At 47.3% G+C, this 18,922-nt stretch overlaps 1 protein-coding gene across 1 annotated transcript; it reads right to left on the reverse strand.

Moving 5' to 3' along the window:
- Positions 1-9,284: 9,284 nt before the first annotated feature.
- Positions 9,285-11,581, reverse strand: LOC102855846 (cerebellin-1-like). Its single transcript, XM_006882505.1, has 3 exons — positions 10,987-11,581; positions 10,722-10,841; positions 9,285-9,482 (listed from the first exon to the last, which is right to left on the reverse strand). The coding sequence occupies exons 1-3, from the start codon at positions 11,248-11,250 to the stop codon at positions 9,285-9,287; spliced, it is 582 nt and encodes a 193-aa protein (XP_006882567.1). The 5' UTR covers positions 11,251-11,581.
- Between the last annotated feature and the right edge of the window lie 7,341 nt (positions 11,582-18,922).

Here is an 18,922-nt window from a genome sequence, read left to right on the forward strand (position 1 = left end):
AGAGCTATTACTTCTGTGCGTAAACATGTCTTACGTTAGTACAAATTGTTGCTACAACTGTGAAGGAAAGGCACCTGATCAAGAACTTAATCAAGGTATAATAAGAGGTATAATCCTTGGACTCAACCCATTGCTGTTGAATCAGAACCAACTCTTGGCTGATCCTCCAGTCGGTTTTCTAAGGCTGTAAATCACATGGGAGGTGATTGCCCATCTTTCTCCATCAAGCAGAGTTGAACTGGTAGAAGTACAATCTTCAGTTACCAAAGCAACTCCTAAGGCCAGTGTGAGTTCCTGTCAGTTGAAAAACCTTAAGAACTAAAACTCATTGTTGCTCATTGAGGTTGAGTCAGAATAGACTCAGAACTGAACCCTCCAGTGATTCAGTTCAGAGACTGTAAATTGCACAATGGCTGAAATTTCACTCATGGAGCAGCTGGTAGATTCGAACCATCAGAGGGGTCCTTACTGTGTTTGTATTAGCAGTGAAATTCATTATAGACTTGACCACCAGAGCTCCTGAAATGTGGAGACTCCTGATAAATAGAGGTATAAGGCCAGCCCTGAAAACCACCTACGTTTAATTCAAACTCTCTTCATTCAAACTCCAATTCTCTTATTCACTGTCTTCTTGTAGGTGGAAGAGTTGCATCATGTTGTTATTAAGGGAAGTTGAGTCAACTCATAGCAAGTCCATGAGCAGCAGATCTGAACCTTGCTCTGTCCTGAACCGTCCTCACAATCTCTGTCATGTCCATCGTAGTTGTCATTGTCCTAATCCATCTCATTGCGGGTCTTTCCATCTTCCGCTGATCATTTACCATTCCTTGACCCTCTACCTTTCTCGGTCCTATTTTCCAAGGACTGGATCTTCCTAAAAACATCCCCAAAGTATGTTAGACAAAGTTTCATCATACCTGCCTCTAAGGAGTAGGAGAAGATTAATGAAAATCAAATCGACAGCTGAGCCCTCCACCCTAATTCTGCCTCCTTCTCTGTACTTTCTCCCCTTACACTGGCCTCTGAGTGAGGCAGGCAACATGTCTGAATCCTTCCAGTGACCTACAGAGTCTTAGAATAGTCTTGGGCGTGTAGGCAGTAATTGCATGAAAAGTACTCTTTAAAAAGTGCTTGGTTGACACTCTTGAGGCTACCTGGGTTGTCTTCACATACTGTGCAGTGTGATGGCACAAGACACATGTCTTTTTCCAACAACCTAATACTCATGTTGCTGTGATTTCTGCTCCCAGTGCTGCTTTCTCCAGCCCTAGGGAAAGCCAAAGCTGCCTCCTTTTTCTGTGCATACCACTCTCCAGCCTACGCTCATCACAGCTCCCAGAGTAAGGTATCAGGTGGCTCTTCCTGCAGGCTGGGGCAAGAAGGTCGGCTTTAAGTGTAAGCTGTGAACTGAGACATGAAGTTTCAGCTATCACCTGGGAAACCTTGTATGTCATCGGTTTCTACTCAAGACAAAACCTTAGAGCTTGCATAGTCTTACTCTTCGAGGAAGAGACTTTGTTTTGCCAAATTTCAACTTCTCTTGACAGAGACAGGGACACATTCTGGTCATAAAGCAGCATACATCCTCAAAGAGCATCACTACCCCTCATACTGTTGCAAGAGATTCTTTTGCCAGCACTCTGGGGGACCTGCCAAACAAAATTCCACTTGGGAGGCAATCAAAAGCCCAGAAGAGAGGCAAGGCTGTAAAAGCACCAGACACTCAGATACCACTTGAAGGATGAGGCATGACTGTGCACCCACAGTTCAATTGGTATTCCCAGCATGCACTGCCCCTTGGCTTCCTCAGAATAAGTAAACAGCCCATCTACCTGAAATGAACTCCTTCAAAGAAGAGATGAAGAGAGTGAGAATTTGAAATATTACTGAGACCTAAATTGACCAACTTTGACCAAGATGAGCTAGTAAAAATAGCAGACTTCATTAATACCATATTTGGACTCACTCAGTCATCCTAAAACCATCTGAACTTCTCAGCAGAAGGGTACATTGGAGAGTTTGTCTTTTAGTCTCTCAGAATACAAAGGAAAAGCTTTCCAATAGCACACAGCTTCCTTTTAAATGAGGAGGGAGAGGTGCCCAGTTGCCTCTCTTTTGCTAGCAATTCCCTCTTCCCTTTTTGAAAGTTTCCCTAGAAGTCTGCAGTAATTTCTGATGATAGAAGAAAAGGCTGCAGGAGTCCCACCTGAGTAAGCAGGTTAGTAATGCTGGCTGGCAGAGCATTTCTGAGAACTCTTAGGTGGGCTGAACTCCCAGCTGGATACTAGGTCAGGAGGAGGAAAAGTGAAGGGGAAATCCTTGATCTTTTTCAAAGGAATCCAAGTAAGCCTGCCCCACCTCCACGTTCCTTGGCAGAACCCAGAGTCTTAAGGGGATTTTTGATGGTGTTCCCCTCTCCAGTGACCCTATAGCTAACCATTAAAAAGGTCTGCAAAGGAAATCCCAACTTCATTTTTCTACCGAGGCAGCATTTACAAGTGTCAGTATGTTGGTATATGGAAAACCCCAATGGTTTCCCAGCTGACTGGCACCATCTGTCATCACCACTAGGGGCTTCTAACCTCCACTGTTGCCAAAGACATACTGACTTAATTGATCCAAAACTGGTCAAAGAAAATGATCAGCCAATATTGAATCCTGCAGTTAGGTGTTTGGGGAACAGAGCATTCCTGCCCTCTGAGGAGAATAAAAGATGGTTCTTATCCTTGGTCCTTGGAGGCAAAGATGACAAAGCTTCATCTCACATACTTTGGCCATGTTGTTAAGAGAGGCTGTTCCTTGGAGCATCAGCTAAAGACCCTCAACCAGATGGATTGACATAGTAATTGTAGCACTGTTGCAAGTGGGTTGAGTATGTCGGAAATTATGAGGCTAGGACAAGATTCAGATCTGTTGTTCATCAGGTCACTATGAGTCACACTCAAGTCACTGGCACTTAACAACAGCAACAACACACTGTAAGGAGGGTATTCCAGCGACCTAGGGGTAAGGAGCTGCGCTAGCAACCCAAAGGCATGCGGTTCAAATTCAATCTTTCTGCTCTATGGAAGAAAGAAAGGCCATCTCCCCCCATGGAATTTATTGCTTCTGAAAACCAACTGAAAAGCCAGCATTTATGAAGCAACCAGTAACCCATCCACCCATGTGCTTACTTCCTCAAAGAGCAGGTATATGACATCTACCATGTAAGTGCCTGTTACTGTTCCAGGCACTTGGCCTGCTAGGGAATATCTGGATGAAAATCTGGTCCTTATAGAGCTTGCTGTCCAGTAGAGCTAGGACTATGGCATGACTTGAACAGAAAGAGAGAACTCAGGCAGTCAGCACAGAGCAGGGTTCTCAGCACCACACCGGGGTCCGAGAGGGCTTTGGAGATAAGGGCTTTGTAGCTCAGTCAACAGTCCTAAAAATCAAATGAGAACATCCTAGGGCAAAATAGAGCCCTGTTGTCCCTGGTTCCCTGTCCTGTAATTATTCCCCCAACTCTACAGCATTTACTAAGATGAACAAAGATCTCCCTAGGCTCCAGGGTGCGCCCATAAAGCCAGATGATCCTTCTTTCGAATCGTGGAGCTCTCTTTCCTGACGCCAGCTGCTAGTCTGAACACACAGTAAAGCTCCCCCACACACCAGGGAGAAGACCTAACAACCAACCAGAACAGTAAGCTATATGTCTCCTCTTGTCTCTTCCTCACCATTCCTGCTCACTGCCATCTCAGACCTTCAGGGTCTCCAACGGCATGTTCAGTTCAGAGTGAAACGGGAAGACAGTACAGGCAAGAGCAAGGGCGGGCCTTGAAAGACTTCTCTGTCTACAGAGGGTCTGCAGGCATTTCTGTGTTAGCATTCATGTTGTGGGGGTAAGGGCGTGGGGGGCATGAGAGGCGAGGCAGGCCAAAAGGCAGCTCAGTGATCCCCTGGGGGAAGTTCACCGGCTGGCTCCAAGTCCAGCAGTCATTGCCAGTGACAGTTCCCTTTAGCTCATGATGCAATCTCAGAGTCCCTGCTCTGTGCCAGGCATCGTGGTGGGAGGCGCGGGGCTGAGCGAGATAAGTAGGACATGGTTTCCTCCATGGAGAGGCTCAGCCTCTAGTGGGGCCCACAGATGCACAACCAAGGCCCATGCTTTCATGCGGGCCATGCAGACAGACGTGCAGCTCAACAATGCCGTACAGTGGCTGATGCAAATGTGTAAGCCACAAGGGTAGAGAAGAAAAACATTTAAGGAGCAAAATCACTTGCTGTCATTGGCTGAGGGTTGGGAGGGAAGTGGTGAGAATGCAGAAGAAAGGACAGAGCATTCTCTTCCTCATAATTCTTTCATTTATTTGCTCTCTCAAGCAAATCCTTGTGGTCTCTGGTTTCAGTCTTCCCACCTGTTCCATGCAGGATTTTCCCAGGTTTTTTGGCCTATGTTCTGTTTCTATAATACTATCTCACTCTCCAGGCATCTCTTGTTTCTTCCCATTGTTACCATTTATACAGCACCTGCTATGGGCCAGCCATTGGTGAGCAGTGTTAATACCTCTTAACACAACCGCCACAACTACTTGTGAAAGGCATCGAATAATGAACAGTCATTCCTCATTTTAAATAGGCGGAAACTAAGACTCAGATGGTGTGATGTGTTCTCATTAAGGAACCTTTGCAAAGACTCAAAGGTCCCAAAGGAAGTCATTGCCTCAGAAACCTTTGTTTCTGACATCAAATTCAGCTCCTCTGTCCAGTTAGAACTGACTTACAGCCGACCTTGTGGCAGGGTTCGGAAGCTGTAAATTGCATGAGAGGAGACATCTTTCTTCCTCTGAACAACTAATTGGTGGATTCCAACCCTCAGACACGTGACCTAGGCAACTCCCCACAGACTAGGCTCCCAGAATTGTGCTTTCCATCTGGCTCAATGGCACCTAGGGCAAGGGCGAGGTGAGGTACCCACAGATTTGGTAGTTAAGTGTCACTCTTATGTCTGAGTGCACGTACGAGTGCAGAGGGGAAAGCTCAGTGCCTTCTGGGTCAGGGTAGGAGTGCTGAGAGTTGGTGTGGAGTGAGTAGACATCATAGACCCAAAGTCCCAGGAAAGGATGATCCCAGGGAAGGAACCCTAGACATCTGGTTGTTCACCTCTAGCTTTTGTCAAGTGAAGGAAAGCTCACGTTGGAACAGAGCGTTCTCACATTAGCCAGAATTCAAATGCTGGGTGCGCATGCTCCTTCCCTGTTCTGGTCCGGTCACCAAATGCTCCACCAAAGCCCTGGATGATTAAATCATACTGTGGTCCCTTCACCCCTCATCTTCCCTCTACTGGATTAACCAAAAAGCAAATTCAAACCCCTTCACTTTCCTTCCCAAGGCTGAAAATATTTCCTGGAGGAGAGAGGGCATCTTTCTATCCAGAGTGACTGACCTCATAGCCACTATGCCAAAAGTCTCTATCCACTCTACTAAGGCAACAATTGAGGAGGGGAGTAGGGCTTCCTCTCCATGTGGGTAATTCCGTTCTCATTAGGAGCAGATCCTGCCTGACTTTGAGCTTTAGAGCCCAGTGCAGTGAAGAAGGCTGTTGTTTATTCATTTGACTGAAGGAGGAAGCCGCTGTACTGGGGAGCAAGCTGAGGTAAGGGGCAGCTTGGGGTTCAAGAAGCACCTCCCACATGCTTCACAGAGAAGACTGTCATCTGTCACCCGGCACTTTTATTTCCTTTTTGCCTTCACAGGTGATGCACTAGGTTTTCCTCGTGCAGACCTGGCGGTTCTTGGAGCATGTGCCACAGCCTGGAGAAATGGCTAGGAAGTCAAGTCTGGATTTCTGGGTTCTGGAATCCTCTCTGGGTACCCTGTGCTACACCCCTGGGCCTGGTCTGGAAACTAGCAGCCAGGCTGTGCTGCCTCCAAGGAATTGGGGGCTTCGAGGGAAGCAAGAAAGGCCACTAGGACCACCAAATAAGGGGTGAGGACAGACGTGAGGCTTGGAGGGCTTCTTAGAGGCAGTGGCATCATTACTGGGGGAGGGAAGGAGATAGTAAACCCTGCTGGGGATGAGTTTTTCAGATAGAGGAGAGGGTGGTCCGGGGGTCCCCATTCTGATGGGTGTTTATTTTAGATGAAAGCAAAGAGCAGGGCTGCTGAGAAACCTTGAGATGTGAGCTTTAGAATCTGCCCTCTTTCCCCTGCCACACTCTTGGGGGAAGTGCCTGGAGAGATGGTCCCTTTCTCCTCACACCCCACCACCCCAGTGCACCAATTTAAATATGACAACCTCCCCCCTCCCCCCACTAGCCAGAGCTCAGTTTCAGGTGGAGGTGGGCTGACTTGCTTTGGGAAAAGGTAAGCACTATCTTCACTTGCCCTCCAGAGGTGAGGGAGTCGGCTCTGTGAGGCCTCTAACCTCAAGTCTGTCTGTGAGAAGCACTGCTCTCAGCCCCATCCAGGCTAAAGGGTTGGCTTAAAGATGAAGGCAGCTTGCAGAAACGGGGCCCCAATCTTTCAAGCACACTCTGGGCAAAGGTTCCAGCTTAGAACCCCCCCAGACTAAGTCTCCCTGTCACTGTCACAGCTCTCTTCCAAGAGGCAGCCTGGACTCTTTTGTAAAGTAGAGGACAGAAAGGGTACTCAGAGCAAAAGGAAAAGTGGGGGCAAAGGCCTGGAGACAAGAATACAAATGGTGAGGAGGCCCAGACAGGTCTGCAGGTGGAGAAAGGTGAGGCTGGAGCCAGATGCTTAAGGGCCAGCAGGAACTGGAAGCACTTCCTATACTTCGTACTGGTTGCTCCCCTCAGTCTGTTATGTCTCCAGGGCAAGCCTGAGATTTGAGATTCTGTAATGCAAAGAATCCAATTGTTTCCATTCCCTGCCTCTCTCTTACAGCCCAGCCAACACGTCTAGCTTTCAGGAGCCCTGGCCACACAGGCTCACAACCCCAGAGAGGAATCTGGGGGGCCAGGAAGTAGATGACAGAAGCCCAGGGCAGGAGGGGCTCAGAGATGACTAGATTCCGTCAGCCTTTATACAGCCACACAAATGATGAGATTTGCTAAAGTTATTCACCCAACACAAACGTGGCCCAGAGACACAAGAAGCCCTACAGCCCTTACCTCAATACAAAACCTGACTACCACCAGCACCCCAGTGAAGGAAAGGTGATGACTATTACCCATCCAAGCAGTTAACCGCCACCTATGCAGTACCAGGAATAGAGGAACAGCGTCCCTGTACGCCTGGCAGACAGACTTAGCATAGACAGAAAAGTTAGGCCTATTCAATTCTATTCAGCAAAGTCCAGCTGTCCTCAACCATCCCCTCTCACTTCCTGGAACGTAGGGAAAGAGGGAGTCTTTTTTAAAAAAAAAAAAATGAAAATAGACTGAAAATGTCACTAAAGCTCACTATTCCTCCAAACCCTCACTCCCCTACGCGGTAAGTGGGAGATCAGTGGCTCAGAAACCCAAAACCACCCCACAGGCTACTCACTCCCCGGAGTCCCCTTGGCTGCAGTCCGGTTTGCTCAGAAAGTGCTCGAGAACAGCAGCCCGAGATGGGCATTGCGAACAATGGATTCGGGCTTCAGCCAAGGCCTGGAGTGGAGGAATTCCTAAATCAGGCAAACCATTGGAATAATAGGGGGATGTTGTTTGTTGTGCTATTAATCACAGAAGCTGATTAAACTTCTCCCCAGAACTGAGGCCTTGGGTGGGGGGGGGAAGGGGCAGGAAGGGCTGGGCCCAGAGCGCTTCTTGGCCTCACACCCAGTTTCTCCCTGCTGTGAAGCCAGTGCGTCAGCCTTCCAGATTTAAAACGAAACGGTTTTATTTCATGTTTGCCTTCAGATTATGTTTCGATACAATCAAAAAGTCCTGGACTTGGCCTCTTGGATCAAGTCTTTAGACTGAGTTTAGATTCCTGGGCGCCCCCGGGTCCTTTGGTGGGCTTGACTGGGGATTCAGAAATGGTGGTAGAAAACATTCGATGCTTCGGGAAGAGTGGAGCAGGGCTAAGGTGGGGAAATCCACAGGCAGAAGGCGTGGCGAGGCTTCGAATCACCTGGTCTGGGTCCTTGAATTGAGAACATTCTTGGTGCATTTAGCCCAAACTTCACTCCCAGGCGGTGGGCGCGCCTCGTCTGCTACAATTTCGGCTACATTATTTATGTTTGTGCCAAATCAAGAAACAAAGGTAGGGCAGCTCCCAGGCCTGGTCCAGTGCAGAGTCGATTCTGCGGGGGGCCTCCGAGGCAGCCCCTCATGACGGTTTTTTCTGGGGACTCCTTTGCCCATCTCAGACCTTCGTAAGCTCACCTTTCCATGCCGCCCCCATCTCGCAGCTGGGGACAGGCGAAGAGTTCAGAAAGCTGTCTCAGGAAAAGAAAAGTCCCACTTCAACTTTATTCGGTAAAGCAAAAATGAAATCTTGGCTGTTCACAAATGTTACAGAGGAAGAGAAAGCATCCGGGAAAACCTCCTGGCGTTTGGTGACCACAAGGAGTACGAGGGCATTGACAAGCATCAGAATATCAAACAGCCTTAGATTTTTTTTTTTTCCACAATCACTCCAAATAGAACATAGAAATACGGAAATACAGTCAGTTTCCACAGAAGAGTTCTTCGTGTACAAATGATATATATATATATGTATGTATATATTACTTTTTCAAACCATTCACCACAGAGGCGATTTCTTTCTTTGCTGCCAAGCAGCCGAGGTACAATGTATCTTCGACTAATTAACTCTTGAACATCTCTTAAGAAGAATAACATTGGTCAAATTAAAACCCCCTCCCCTATCCAAAACAAACAAATAAAAAATACCTTAAACCGTCTCCAAACAAAAATTAAAAAACCAAAACATTAATGAAATAAAGGGCCAGGGGAAGAGACACTTAGAACTGGCAGGTGGGAAGAATCAGAGAGGAAATGAGAAGAAAAGTATTTCACATTATAAAGTGAAATTCAAGGCTTCTTTTAAATAAATTGTAGGGACCATGGACGTTGGGAATAAGAAACAATGACAGTCTCTTTCATGATTACTGCAATGGGGAAGGCGAATATATTTTTGGAAATAAGAGTGCGCCAAGCTAAGCAGAATTGACTTCTCCTAACGAGGAAACGGACAACATAGTCTGACCGAAGCGGCTCGGCCCTTGCACCCGGATACAGCTGGGGTAAGAAGTTTCCAGTCCTGTGGCTTTCTCCCCCTCTTTAATTTCAGCCTCTTGAACTCTCGGGTCCTGCCTTCGCCCTCTCCCTGTCTCCATACTCTTAATCAACCAATCAGAGCGGAAAGACCAGGAACCCAGAGAAGGTCGAGTACTTCCAGCCCCCCATCAAGTTCCCCCGCTCCAGTTTGAGGTATGCTCGGTCGCCTTTCTCCATTTGGATTAGGACTCCGTTGCTAGCTGCCTCCCGGGTTACGTCCTGGTCCCCGGCGAAAGCGGAAATCACTGGCCACCCATTTAACATGAGGCTCACCTGAGAAAAGAGAAAGGCAGCTTCAGAGACAACACTCACAGCCTGGAAGGCAGCTTCAGAGACAACACTCACAGCCCGGGTCTCGAGGAGCGGAGAACTTGCTGAGGGCAAGGGCGGCAGCCTTAAAGGCCTGGAAGCAAAGGGGAGCGCGGAGAAAGAGGGGGACTGCAGCTTCTCTGGCGAGGGTTTACTGGACAGGGAGAATCTAGGTGAGAGGAAAGGTTTGCACACCAAGACAGGGTCGCCAAGCTGAGCGCACCAGTGAATCCCGGTGGAAATCTCAGTTTAATGAAATCTGAAGCGGCTAGAGCCCTGAGACCACCGGTATCTACGCCCCCCCCCAATTAAAAGAGGAACCACGCAAACTGCGCTCCTAGTACTCATGCGGAAATAAAACAAAACAAATCCCAGTTCCCCCAAACCCAGGGCTTACCCTTCCGATACAGTGCAGACCCTGGGGCTGAGTTTTCTGAGTGATTAGCAATCTCTGGTCTGTATTTTGTGCTTAGTTTCAAAAGCCCAGGCTCCATTCCCCACCCCTACCCCACCCCGCAAATGCACCCGCGCTGCCACCGCCTGACTTCGCCCTTGCAGGGCTTCAATAGCCAGAGGCCCTGGAGGCCTCCATCTAGCCGCGTATTCCACCCTTATCGCTCTGCAAGGGGAGACTCAGAGGCCTTCTGGGACTCTCGGAGCCCGTGGGATATGGGCTGGGGTAATGCAAATAAACGCAAGGGAGGGGCCGAAACCCGGTCCCATTTCTCCCCACCCCTCCATACAACAGCTCCAAGTTTTAAAGCCCAGGTATGGCCCGAAGCCCCAGGGACGCCGCTGGCTCTGTCCGTGGTGCTGAAAGCAAGCGCACAGCTGAGGCAAAGCTGAAGACCTGGGTCGTGGCCCTTTCCCAGACTTCGGAAGCGGGAGCTGTCTGTGGTGCTAATAGAACACACTACAGGACATCGCCGGACTCCGGACTCCGGTAGGAAGGCGTGTAAGTCCCCTGGACGTGCTCTGAAGCAGACAGGAAACTGACTCTGGGATGGGGTCGAGCCCCAGAGTCTTGGGAAGCAGGGGACACCCCAAGCCAAAGAAGCTCGAGGCCCCACAACCTGTCCCTGCAAGCAGCCCTGGGTACATGCAACTGCCACCTAGATCTCCTCCTCCTATACAGCTTCTGCGCCCGCGCGGCTTGAAACTCCTTATAGGGGAACAAGGTCTAGTCCCGCGGAGGTGGCTGACCTGGATGGTCTGTCTGTTGTAGACTTTTACCACGTGGAAGTTAAAACTGTAGATTCCTTTGCGTGGGGCAATGAAAGTGCTGCGTTCTGAATCAAAGTTGTTCCCAATGTTCACTAGTACCTAGAATGAGACGGAAACAGGAGTGGGTAGGGGTCAGCCCAGACCCTTGTTTCCGAGCCTCCGCAGAGCCCTGGGGAGCATCATCAGCAGGCCTCCTCCACTGCCACCCAACCCGCACGGGGTTGGTCCAAAAAAGAGCGCTCACCTGGTCGAAGTAGATGATCATGGTGCGATTACTCATCTCGGACGGCTCGTGGTTGGTGCTCCGGATGGCTGAGAAAGCCACCTTGGCGCTACCGGAGCGCACAGAGATGCCCAGAGCCGTGCCCGTGGGGTCGGATGTGGGGTTGGAGTCGCACACCACCAGGCACTTGCCCTCAAGCACGATGGGTTCTGTCTCGTTCTGCCCGTGGGCAGGGCCCGCCAACCATGCTGCCCCCAGCAGCAGCAGCTCCACGACGCCCAGCATCGCGGCGCCGGCGCCCACCCCGCCCCCCGCCCCCGGGGCTGCCTGCGCCAACCGGCGGCCCCCCCCAGCGCCCCAGCCCACTTCGAAGGTCCCTCCTCAGCTCGGGCGCAGCTCCGCCAACGCCGCTGTGGACACTAGTGTGCCTCCAAGCACTCCCCGGGCAAACGTCCCCCCGCGGAGCTCCCCAGCTCCGCCCAGCCTTCAAAGATGCCGCGGCTGCCCAGCCACACTTGGATACATAGACACTGCCGCTCGATCCCAACTGCTGCTGCCGCTGCCGCTGCCGCCGCCGCCGCCACTGCCGCCGCCGCCGCCGCCGCTTTGAATTATTGATGCAGCCGGCGCTGCAGCCGGAGCAGGCAGAGAGCGCGCACCGGGCACAAAGGCGCGGACCACGGCCTGGCCCCGCCCCCGCCCCCTCCCTGCGCGCCGCCTTGCACAATCCCACCCCTGCGCCGGCAGAGGCTCCGCCCCCTAGCCAATCCAGAAGCGCGGCGCCCCCAGGCCAGCCAATGGCTGCGCTGTCCGCGCGCGGCCACCTGACTCCAGGCGCCGTTGTTATTAGGCGCGGCGAAGCAGGTGGCGCGCGGCAGCTAGGCTGGGCTCTGGCCGAGAGTCGATGGAGGGAGCGAGGAACGGGATCGCGCGCGCGCTCGCGTCCGGACCGTCCGCCGCGGCCACTCGCTCTCCAGCCTCCCTCCTCCTTGCCACAATCCGGTTCAGCCCCCTCAGCCCTTCCCGCCCGCCTCCCTCTCCGGCCCTCAGGTAGGAGGCGGCGCGAGCGCCTAGAGTTGGGAGTAGAATCCGCGAGCGTCCCTAAGGCGCCCGCATCTGGGCGCGCGGGGTGGGAGGGGAGCGCCCCCCAGCGGCCGCAGGCACACGGGACAGTCGGCGTGCCCGGCGGGCTGCGCCTTGACCGACTGGCTCGCGCTGGGCCGCCAGGCTGCGAGATGAGTGCGTGGATAGGGAGGCGGGCGCACGCAGCGCCTCTGGGACCGCGGCTGGGCGGGAACGTGCAACTCATGCCTCAGGGGGGAGCTCGAAGGTCTCCAGGGGACCCCTTCCTGACCTGTGGACAAAGACAGGGTCGGGCTGCTTAGCTCTGAGCGGCCTCAGGCGTTCATAATTCAACCTAGACCATTGAACACATACCAGTGTCAGCACTGTGCCTGGTGCTAAGGTTTCGATGGCGACAAAATCTTACTAGGCCTGCTTGCTTTCATGTACCTTACAGGCAAAGGTCGAGGTCTCCTCTGCTGACTCGTTTACCTAATAACATTTTCCCCTTTTGCACTTAAAAGGAGTTCGGAATTTTTGCCTCTGCAGTTTTAAATACGGGTGTTTTATCCAGTAATAGGTATACGTTGTCTTGAGTGTAGACACCAAATCCTGTAATTTATAGGTTCTATTTCAAGGATCATTTTAACCCTAATGACTTTTCACCTCAGGTGTTAACATTGCTTCTGTGCATTCGCGTGCGCGCGCACACACACACACACACACACACACGTGTGGCAATAAATGTGGAAGTAAAGAATGCAGCTTTGACAGGTGTCTAGCAAGAGGAACTGATTTGAGAAAGGGCGTGTCTCATGGACACAGACAGTATGGGAAGCTGAGACCTGCAGGAAACACAAGGAGAGTTAACCAGGCAGCTGAGGGAGGGCAGGGCAAGTCCACCTCGAAAGCACCTGTCACGGGCCCCCTTTGTGGAATGTGGAATGCAGTTTACGGGAGGCACCTGAGACCTTGAACCTAGAGTGCACAGCTGAGCTGTGGTTAGCTCTCAACTGCTCTCTGGAGCCTTTCCGCTCGGCCAGTGGGATCTGCTGCCCCCTAGGGCATACTCGCTTCCTCGCACGGAAAACCGGGCTTTAATAACCAACTGTCATACCTTGCTCTTTCTCCAATCTTCTTTGTTGCTTTGAGCCTTGGAGAGGAGAGCTGTAAAAAAAAAAAAAATGCTGCAGGAAGCTCAACTGCTCACCTAGGCGTCCCTCTGCCTGTGTCACTGGATGTCCGGATGAAAGGAATAGAAGCAGTAATTTTATTTTTAAGTTAAATGACGCAGATTTTTTTTCCAATTTACATATTTTTGAGACCTCAAAATGGGAAAGCATTGCCAGCTGTGATCACACCTAATATTAGAAGTGAGGCTGCAATATTGCAATCAGAGAAAGGATTTGCTTCAAGGGCCAAGACTGGCAGCTCTAATGGTGGAGTTTGTGGGGGGGGAACACAACTGCATATTCTCCAGTCATTCCACATGACTGAGTGCCCGCTGAATGGAGGTGCCGTTGGATTGCCACCAAAAGCAAGAGATGAAGTGAACACGGGTTTATAAGCACGCACACTAGCAGGAGAGTCTACAGGGACATGACTCTTGTCATGGTGAAGCTCTCTTACCCCAGGCTGAACTGTGGTCTGTATGTCAGTGCCGCTTCATTTTGTCCTCCCAGTCCCAAGCTCTGGGGCTCCCGCATTCCTAACAGCCTGCTGAACAGCTTCCTTTCCCTTGTTATTTGAAAACACACCTATGGACTTTTTCATAAGCTGAAATTGCTTAAAATGAAGAGGCAATTACCATTAACTTACATGGGGAAAATGTTGAGTGTCCCCAGACCCAAGAAAATAGCCTCCCATATCATACTAAATAATAACACATAAAACCTAAAATAACACTGTCCTGTAGGAGAGTGAGAATGGTACGATAAAAACGCAGCCCAGTCTGATGATGCCTGTGCAGTCCAATTCCAGAAGGAGCTTAGCAGAGCCACTCTCCATTCTCCTCTTCAACAGCTCGCTGGAAAACAAATGCTAGAGGCTCTTTTTGCTTTTCATAAATGTGAAAATCCTCGTCATCTGATTCCTTTTGTTTATTAAAGACAGCAGAGGAACTAATTCTGTTAGTGCAGACAATGAGGAGCTGTTCTGCTGACGCAAAGACTGAGTTGAGTATCCCTGGTGGTTTAAATCCACAGTAACTCTGTGTGAGAAAGATGAGTCATCTTCTCAAGTGCAGTTTACAGCTCAGGGAGGGTCTACCTGCAGGTCAGCTATCCTTCAGTTCTGCCTCAACGACAATTAGAAAGAAAAAAGAATGAAGTTTGGTACAAATGGAGGTCTTTAGGAAAAGCCACATGGCATAAAGTGAACTTTCAAACAGTGTGAGTCTTTTTTATATCCTGAAGGCAGGTTTAACTGACCTGTACTTTATCTCCTCTCTGTCTTCTTAAATTATGCTGCTCTCTGCTTTCCCGTCACAGTAACCAGAGCCGTGCCCACCTGAATGAGAAAACTCTGGGGACACCACATCTAGCCTGACTCCGTCTCTTTGTTCCATTGTTTGCACCATTCTTACAGGGCTGCCTGTTGGAGGTCCCCCTTCTCTAGCCTGGCCATTGCAAGGATGAGTGTAACGGTCACCTTCTGGCTCTACCACACTGCTCATTCTTTCATCTGGTAGATACCTGATGCAGACCTTAGCACAAATAACCTCCACTTTCCATCCCTGGCTCCGATATTGCAAATTGACCTTTCTGGGAATTCGACATCTCTCTCTCTTGCTTCCTCATTTCTTCCCCGCATTGCTTATTTCCTTTTAGTTTGTGATATCGTTGTCTGCAACCCTTTTACTTAAAGCTCATCTCATCCTGCGAGGAGGTAAGCTCTGAGAATAGGGATTTTATTCACTCTTGTATTCCCAGTGCCCGTAACAGACTGCTACATAGTATGGTTCAAACAAGTACTATTAATTTATTGGTAATAGTTGTCTACTTTTCTGAATTGTGAGGATTAAAAGGGTGTTGTTGTTGTTGTTCTTGTTAAGCGTCATCGAGTCAAATATGACTTCTATTGACTATGAACAACAGATCTGAACCCTGTCCTATCCTGCACCGTCCCTGTCATCTCTGACATCTCTGACACTCGTGGGCCCATTGCCACAGACACTAGATCAATCCATCCATAAGGGGACATTCATTAGACATTAAAAAGGCCCACATTTATCCTTATTTTCAGTGTTGTCATTAACGTTGGAATTCTTTTAGCTGTAGATGACAAAGACAGTCAAACTGGCTTAAGTAAAACTGACTATATTTGATTGATGTAAAAAGCCCAAAGTTAAGTCTTGCAAATGTGTATGTGACTAGATCTGTCAGTGAGGTTACCAGGAACCGTTTTCTAATTTGGGCTATATTTTCAGGCTCTTTCATATAATAATTTTTAAAGCAGAGCTCACACACTACACTCCTGCTCTACACAGTGGAGTTAAAACCACTTAACAAGTTGCCACTGATTTTACTCTATGTGTATCAGAGTAAAAATGTGCATAAAGTTGGGGGTTTTTTAAAAAGAAAGAAAAGAAAAGAAATACTTCGCTTTGTCTTCTTGGACTGCTCTTTGAAATTGTCCTTTTTTTCCTTCTTCCTCTTCAGAGATGATCTCTCTCTCTCTCTCTCTCTCTCTCTCCTCTTATGAAGCTTCTGCCAGCTGTAGCACGAGAAAGAGGTATTCTTCAATATCTACAACAGTATTTCCAGGACTACTCTTAGAGTGGAATCTTAATCTTATAACTTGGGATTCTGTTACATCGGCCAGAATAAGGACTGGTGGGATGTTAGGGAATAGTACAGAAAGGATACTGGACTGACAGTAACAACAGATGTCTACCTCTTCAAGGGTCAGCTGTAAAATACGTAAAATGAATGGTGACGACTCCTAATGCCTTAGCTGTGGAATAGATATTTGTTTTGTCCTTTAGTGATATTGAGGTTTCAGTCTAGCATGCCAAATAAAGTCAGATACACAATGGAATTTATGGTTTAGCTATGAAGTCTAAATACTGATCAGGTGATAAAGTCAGATGGATAGGAATGGCTTAATAATTGTAACAATAATTCCATGCTCAAGGATTTCTTTGGCAACATTTTACTGGATTTTTCTCTTCTTATTTTTCAGTTTCTTATTAAGGTAAAAATTTCATTTCTTTGGGGACAGGTGCCTAAAATTTCTCTTTACTCATCTGTTAATGAAAAATCAAAATGTTAATTCCCTTCTGAAATTTAAGACTTTAGGATTTTACCTGATAAGTCTGTCACAGGTATGAAAATATTGTAAAACATTTTAAAACCATGTGTCTGTAGCTTGTAAAGTAATATGCAGTGTATATTTAGGTAATTGCAAATAAAACCCTTACACTGTTAGAGTTATATCCTTTACATGCCATTTTAATTGAAGCTTTGTGTTTTGTTCAAATCAAAGGTTTATTTATTTTCGCTATCTGAATTTCTCACCACAGTGCATTTTTTTTTGTACCACAGTGCATTTTGAGAGATAAATATAACAGCTATCTTGATAGATGTTATATTCCTAACAACCTGACTCTCCCCACAATCCCACATCTCAAGGGAAAAGTAATCCTCTCTTGTTGAGTTAGAGAACACTTTCAGGAAAAGAAGGCTATTTTGTCACAAGACATGAAACAACCTCACCCTTTTATTAAATCAAAGCAGACTCTGTGATGTTTGTACACACCAGATAAGATTTCAACCTGGTTCAAAGGCCCAAACAGCACTATCTCCTAGTATTTAGTTCAATTGCTCATGAAACCGACACAAATGACTGTTTTATTCAGAAGAGTGTTTGATTTAGCTTTTCTTTGTTACTTTTCTTTTCATTTCCTACTCTTTTTTTTTTCAATTATGTTTTGAGTGTAAGTTTACAAAACAAAATGGTTCTCCATTCAGCCATTTAGCTTTGTAACATTAATTACGGTGCATACAATATTATAATGCACTTACCCTCTGTAATGCTCATTTCCACTGATCCTCCTCTTCTACCCCTTCTTGTCTTTTGGGTTTTATCCTTGGGAAATGTGGCTTGTTTGACCCTACTTGGTGAGGGCTCCTGGTTATTATCCCCTACTTGGTCTGTCTGTTTGGCTGAAAGTTGACCAAAGTGGTAAACTGTGCTCTGGACTCAAGGGGTTAAGGGCCATAGAATTGAGATTTCTACACAATGTTTTCAGTGCAATAAGCCTGGCCTTTCTTATGTTTGTGAATTTTGTTCCACACTTTCTCCCGCTCCATCATTATTTTCTACTCTGGTCCTTTACAGAGCAGCCAGCAGTGGTAACCAGGCACCACTGCTTCCACTAGTTCATTTATTTTCAGGATTGTGGAAGTTGAGGTTTTTATGATGCATTAATCATTTGGATTAACTGCTTCTGTACAATTTTGGGGGGTTTGTCCCTCTTCTTTGTTCCAGACAGGGAGAGACAATGGGTTACATCTTAGATGGCTGCTCAGAAGCTTTTTTAAAGGTCCCAGTCAAAAACTGTTTAAGATTTCAAGGAGTTGGGGTCATTTCACATTTATTGCATGCATCCAGACTATTTAATATGGAAATGAGTTTAAGTTGAACAAAGTGTAGAATAATATTTAACTTTCACCAAAACCCTTTCTTATTTCCATTTAGCTATTTTGATTCATTAAAAAATGTTTTTGGCTTAAAATTAAAAAGCTACATAACAAAGTTAATGTTATTATTAAATAGAGGAAAATACAAAATTTCTTGAAAGCCAGTTCTGTGGTAAAATATTGAGAATTTAAAAACTACAGCATTTTTGCTTTTAAAAAAAATCAAAGCATGTAATTTTAAGAGTCTTTTGCTCTGATATTAGTACCAAATTATACCTTCTGTGTAGCCTGTGTTCAGAAAGGGACATTATATGTTTTCCAGATTTTAGGAGATACCTTGAATTGCTTTGCTATTTACTGGTAGGAATTTATTTGAAGCTGTCATTCAAGTAGACAACATTAAGGTCAAAGGGAAGGAAGCCACAAAACAGAGTGTTCCTACAGAGTTGCTCTTGAGAGAGAGACCACATAGCAAGCATCAAACACTAACTGGAATTTTTCCAAGAAGTAATTATCTATGTTCTGTTTGGGGTGGTTCACTGTAAGGGGAAAAACAAAATTTTGTCTGATCACCAAACTTTTTTTTTTAACAGAAAGGTTAGATTTTCTTTCATTCATTGATACATAATTTCCTCCTTCTTCCTCCCCTATTCACTTCACAATGCATATCTTGTTCCAGATTGTTAATTGTCTTACATATAAGGCCTAATCATCTGTTCTTTTGAATGCCCACAATATGCTAGACACTGTTTGGGGGCATATAGCAACTGCAAGGATCAATCAGGCATGATCCCTTCTTTCTAGAACTTTATATTTATCAGTGGCCAAAGATGTGCATCTGTAATACCTGTATTTAAAATTATTCTAATTGCACTAAGAAAGTTACTTTCTTCTTTTCAAAACCAATTCATTTTTCTTGTTAGTGTTATGAGGAATACATGTAGACGGGCATATACCAATCCAATAATTTCTATAGGCAAATTTGATTCTTTAAGTTGTATAATTATTCTTATCTACCTTTTGCAGTCACTTGCTATGCATCAGGGAGTTGGACAATGACTAGGGAGGATGGAAGGAGAATTGATGCCTTTGAGCTGTGGTGCTGAAGAAGAGTATTGAATGTACCATGGATTGTTAAGAAAACAAACAAGTTCATCCTGGAAAGGGTTAAACCGGGCAGCTCCTTGGAGGCAAGGATTCTGAGGCTCCGTCTAACACACTTTGGACATGTTATAAGGAGGGACCGGTCCTTG

Source organism: Elephantulus edwardii, unplaced genomic scaffold, assembly GCF_000299155.1.
Source record: "Elephantulus edwardii isolate Elephantulus edwardi_28Jun2011 unplaced genomic scaffold, EleEdw1.0 scaffold00021, whole genome shotgun sequence".
Lineage (NCBI taxonomy): Eukaryota > Metazoa > Chordata > Mammalia > Macroscelidea > Macroscelididae > Elephantulus > Elephantulus edwardii.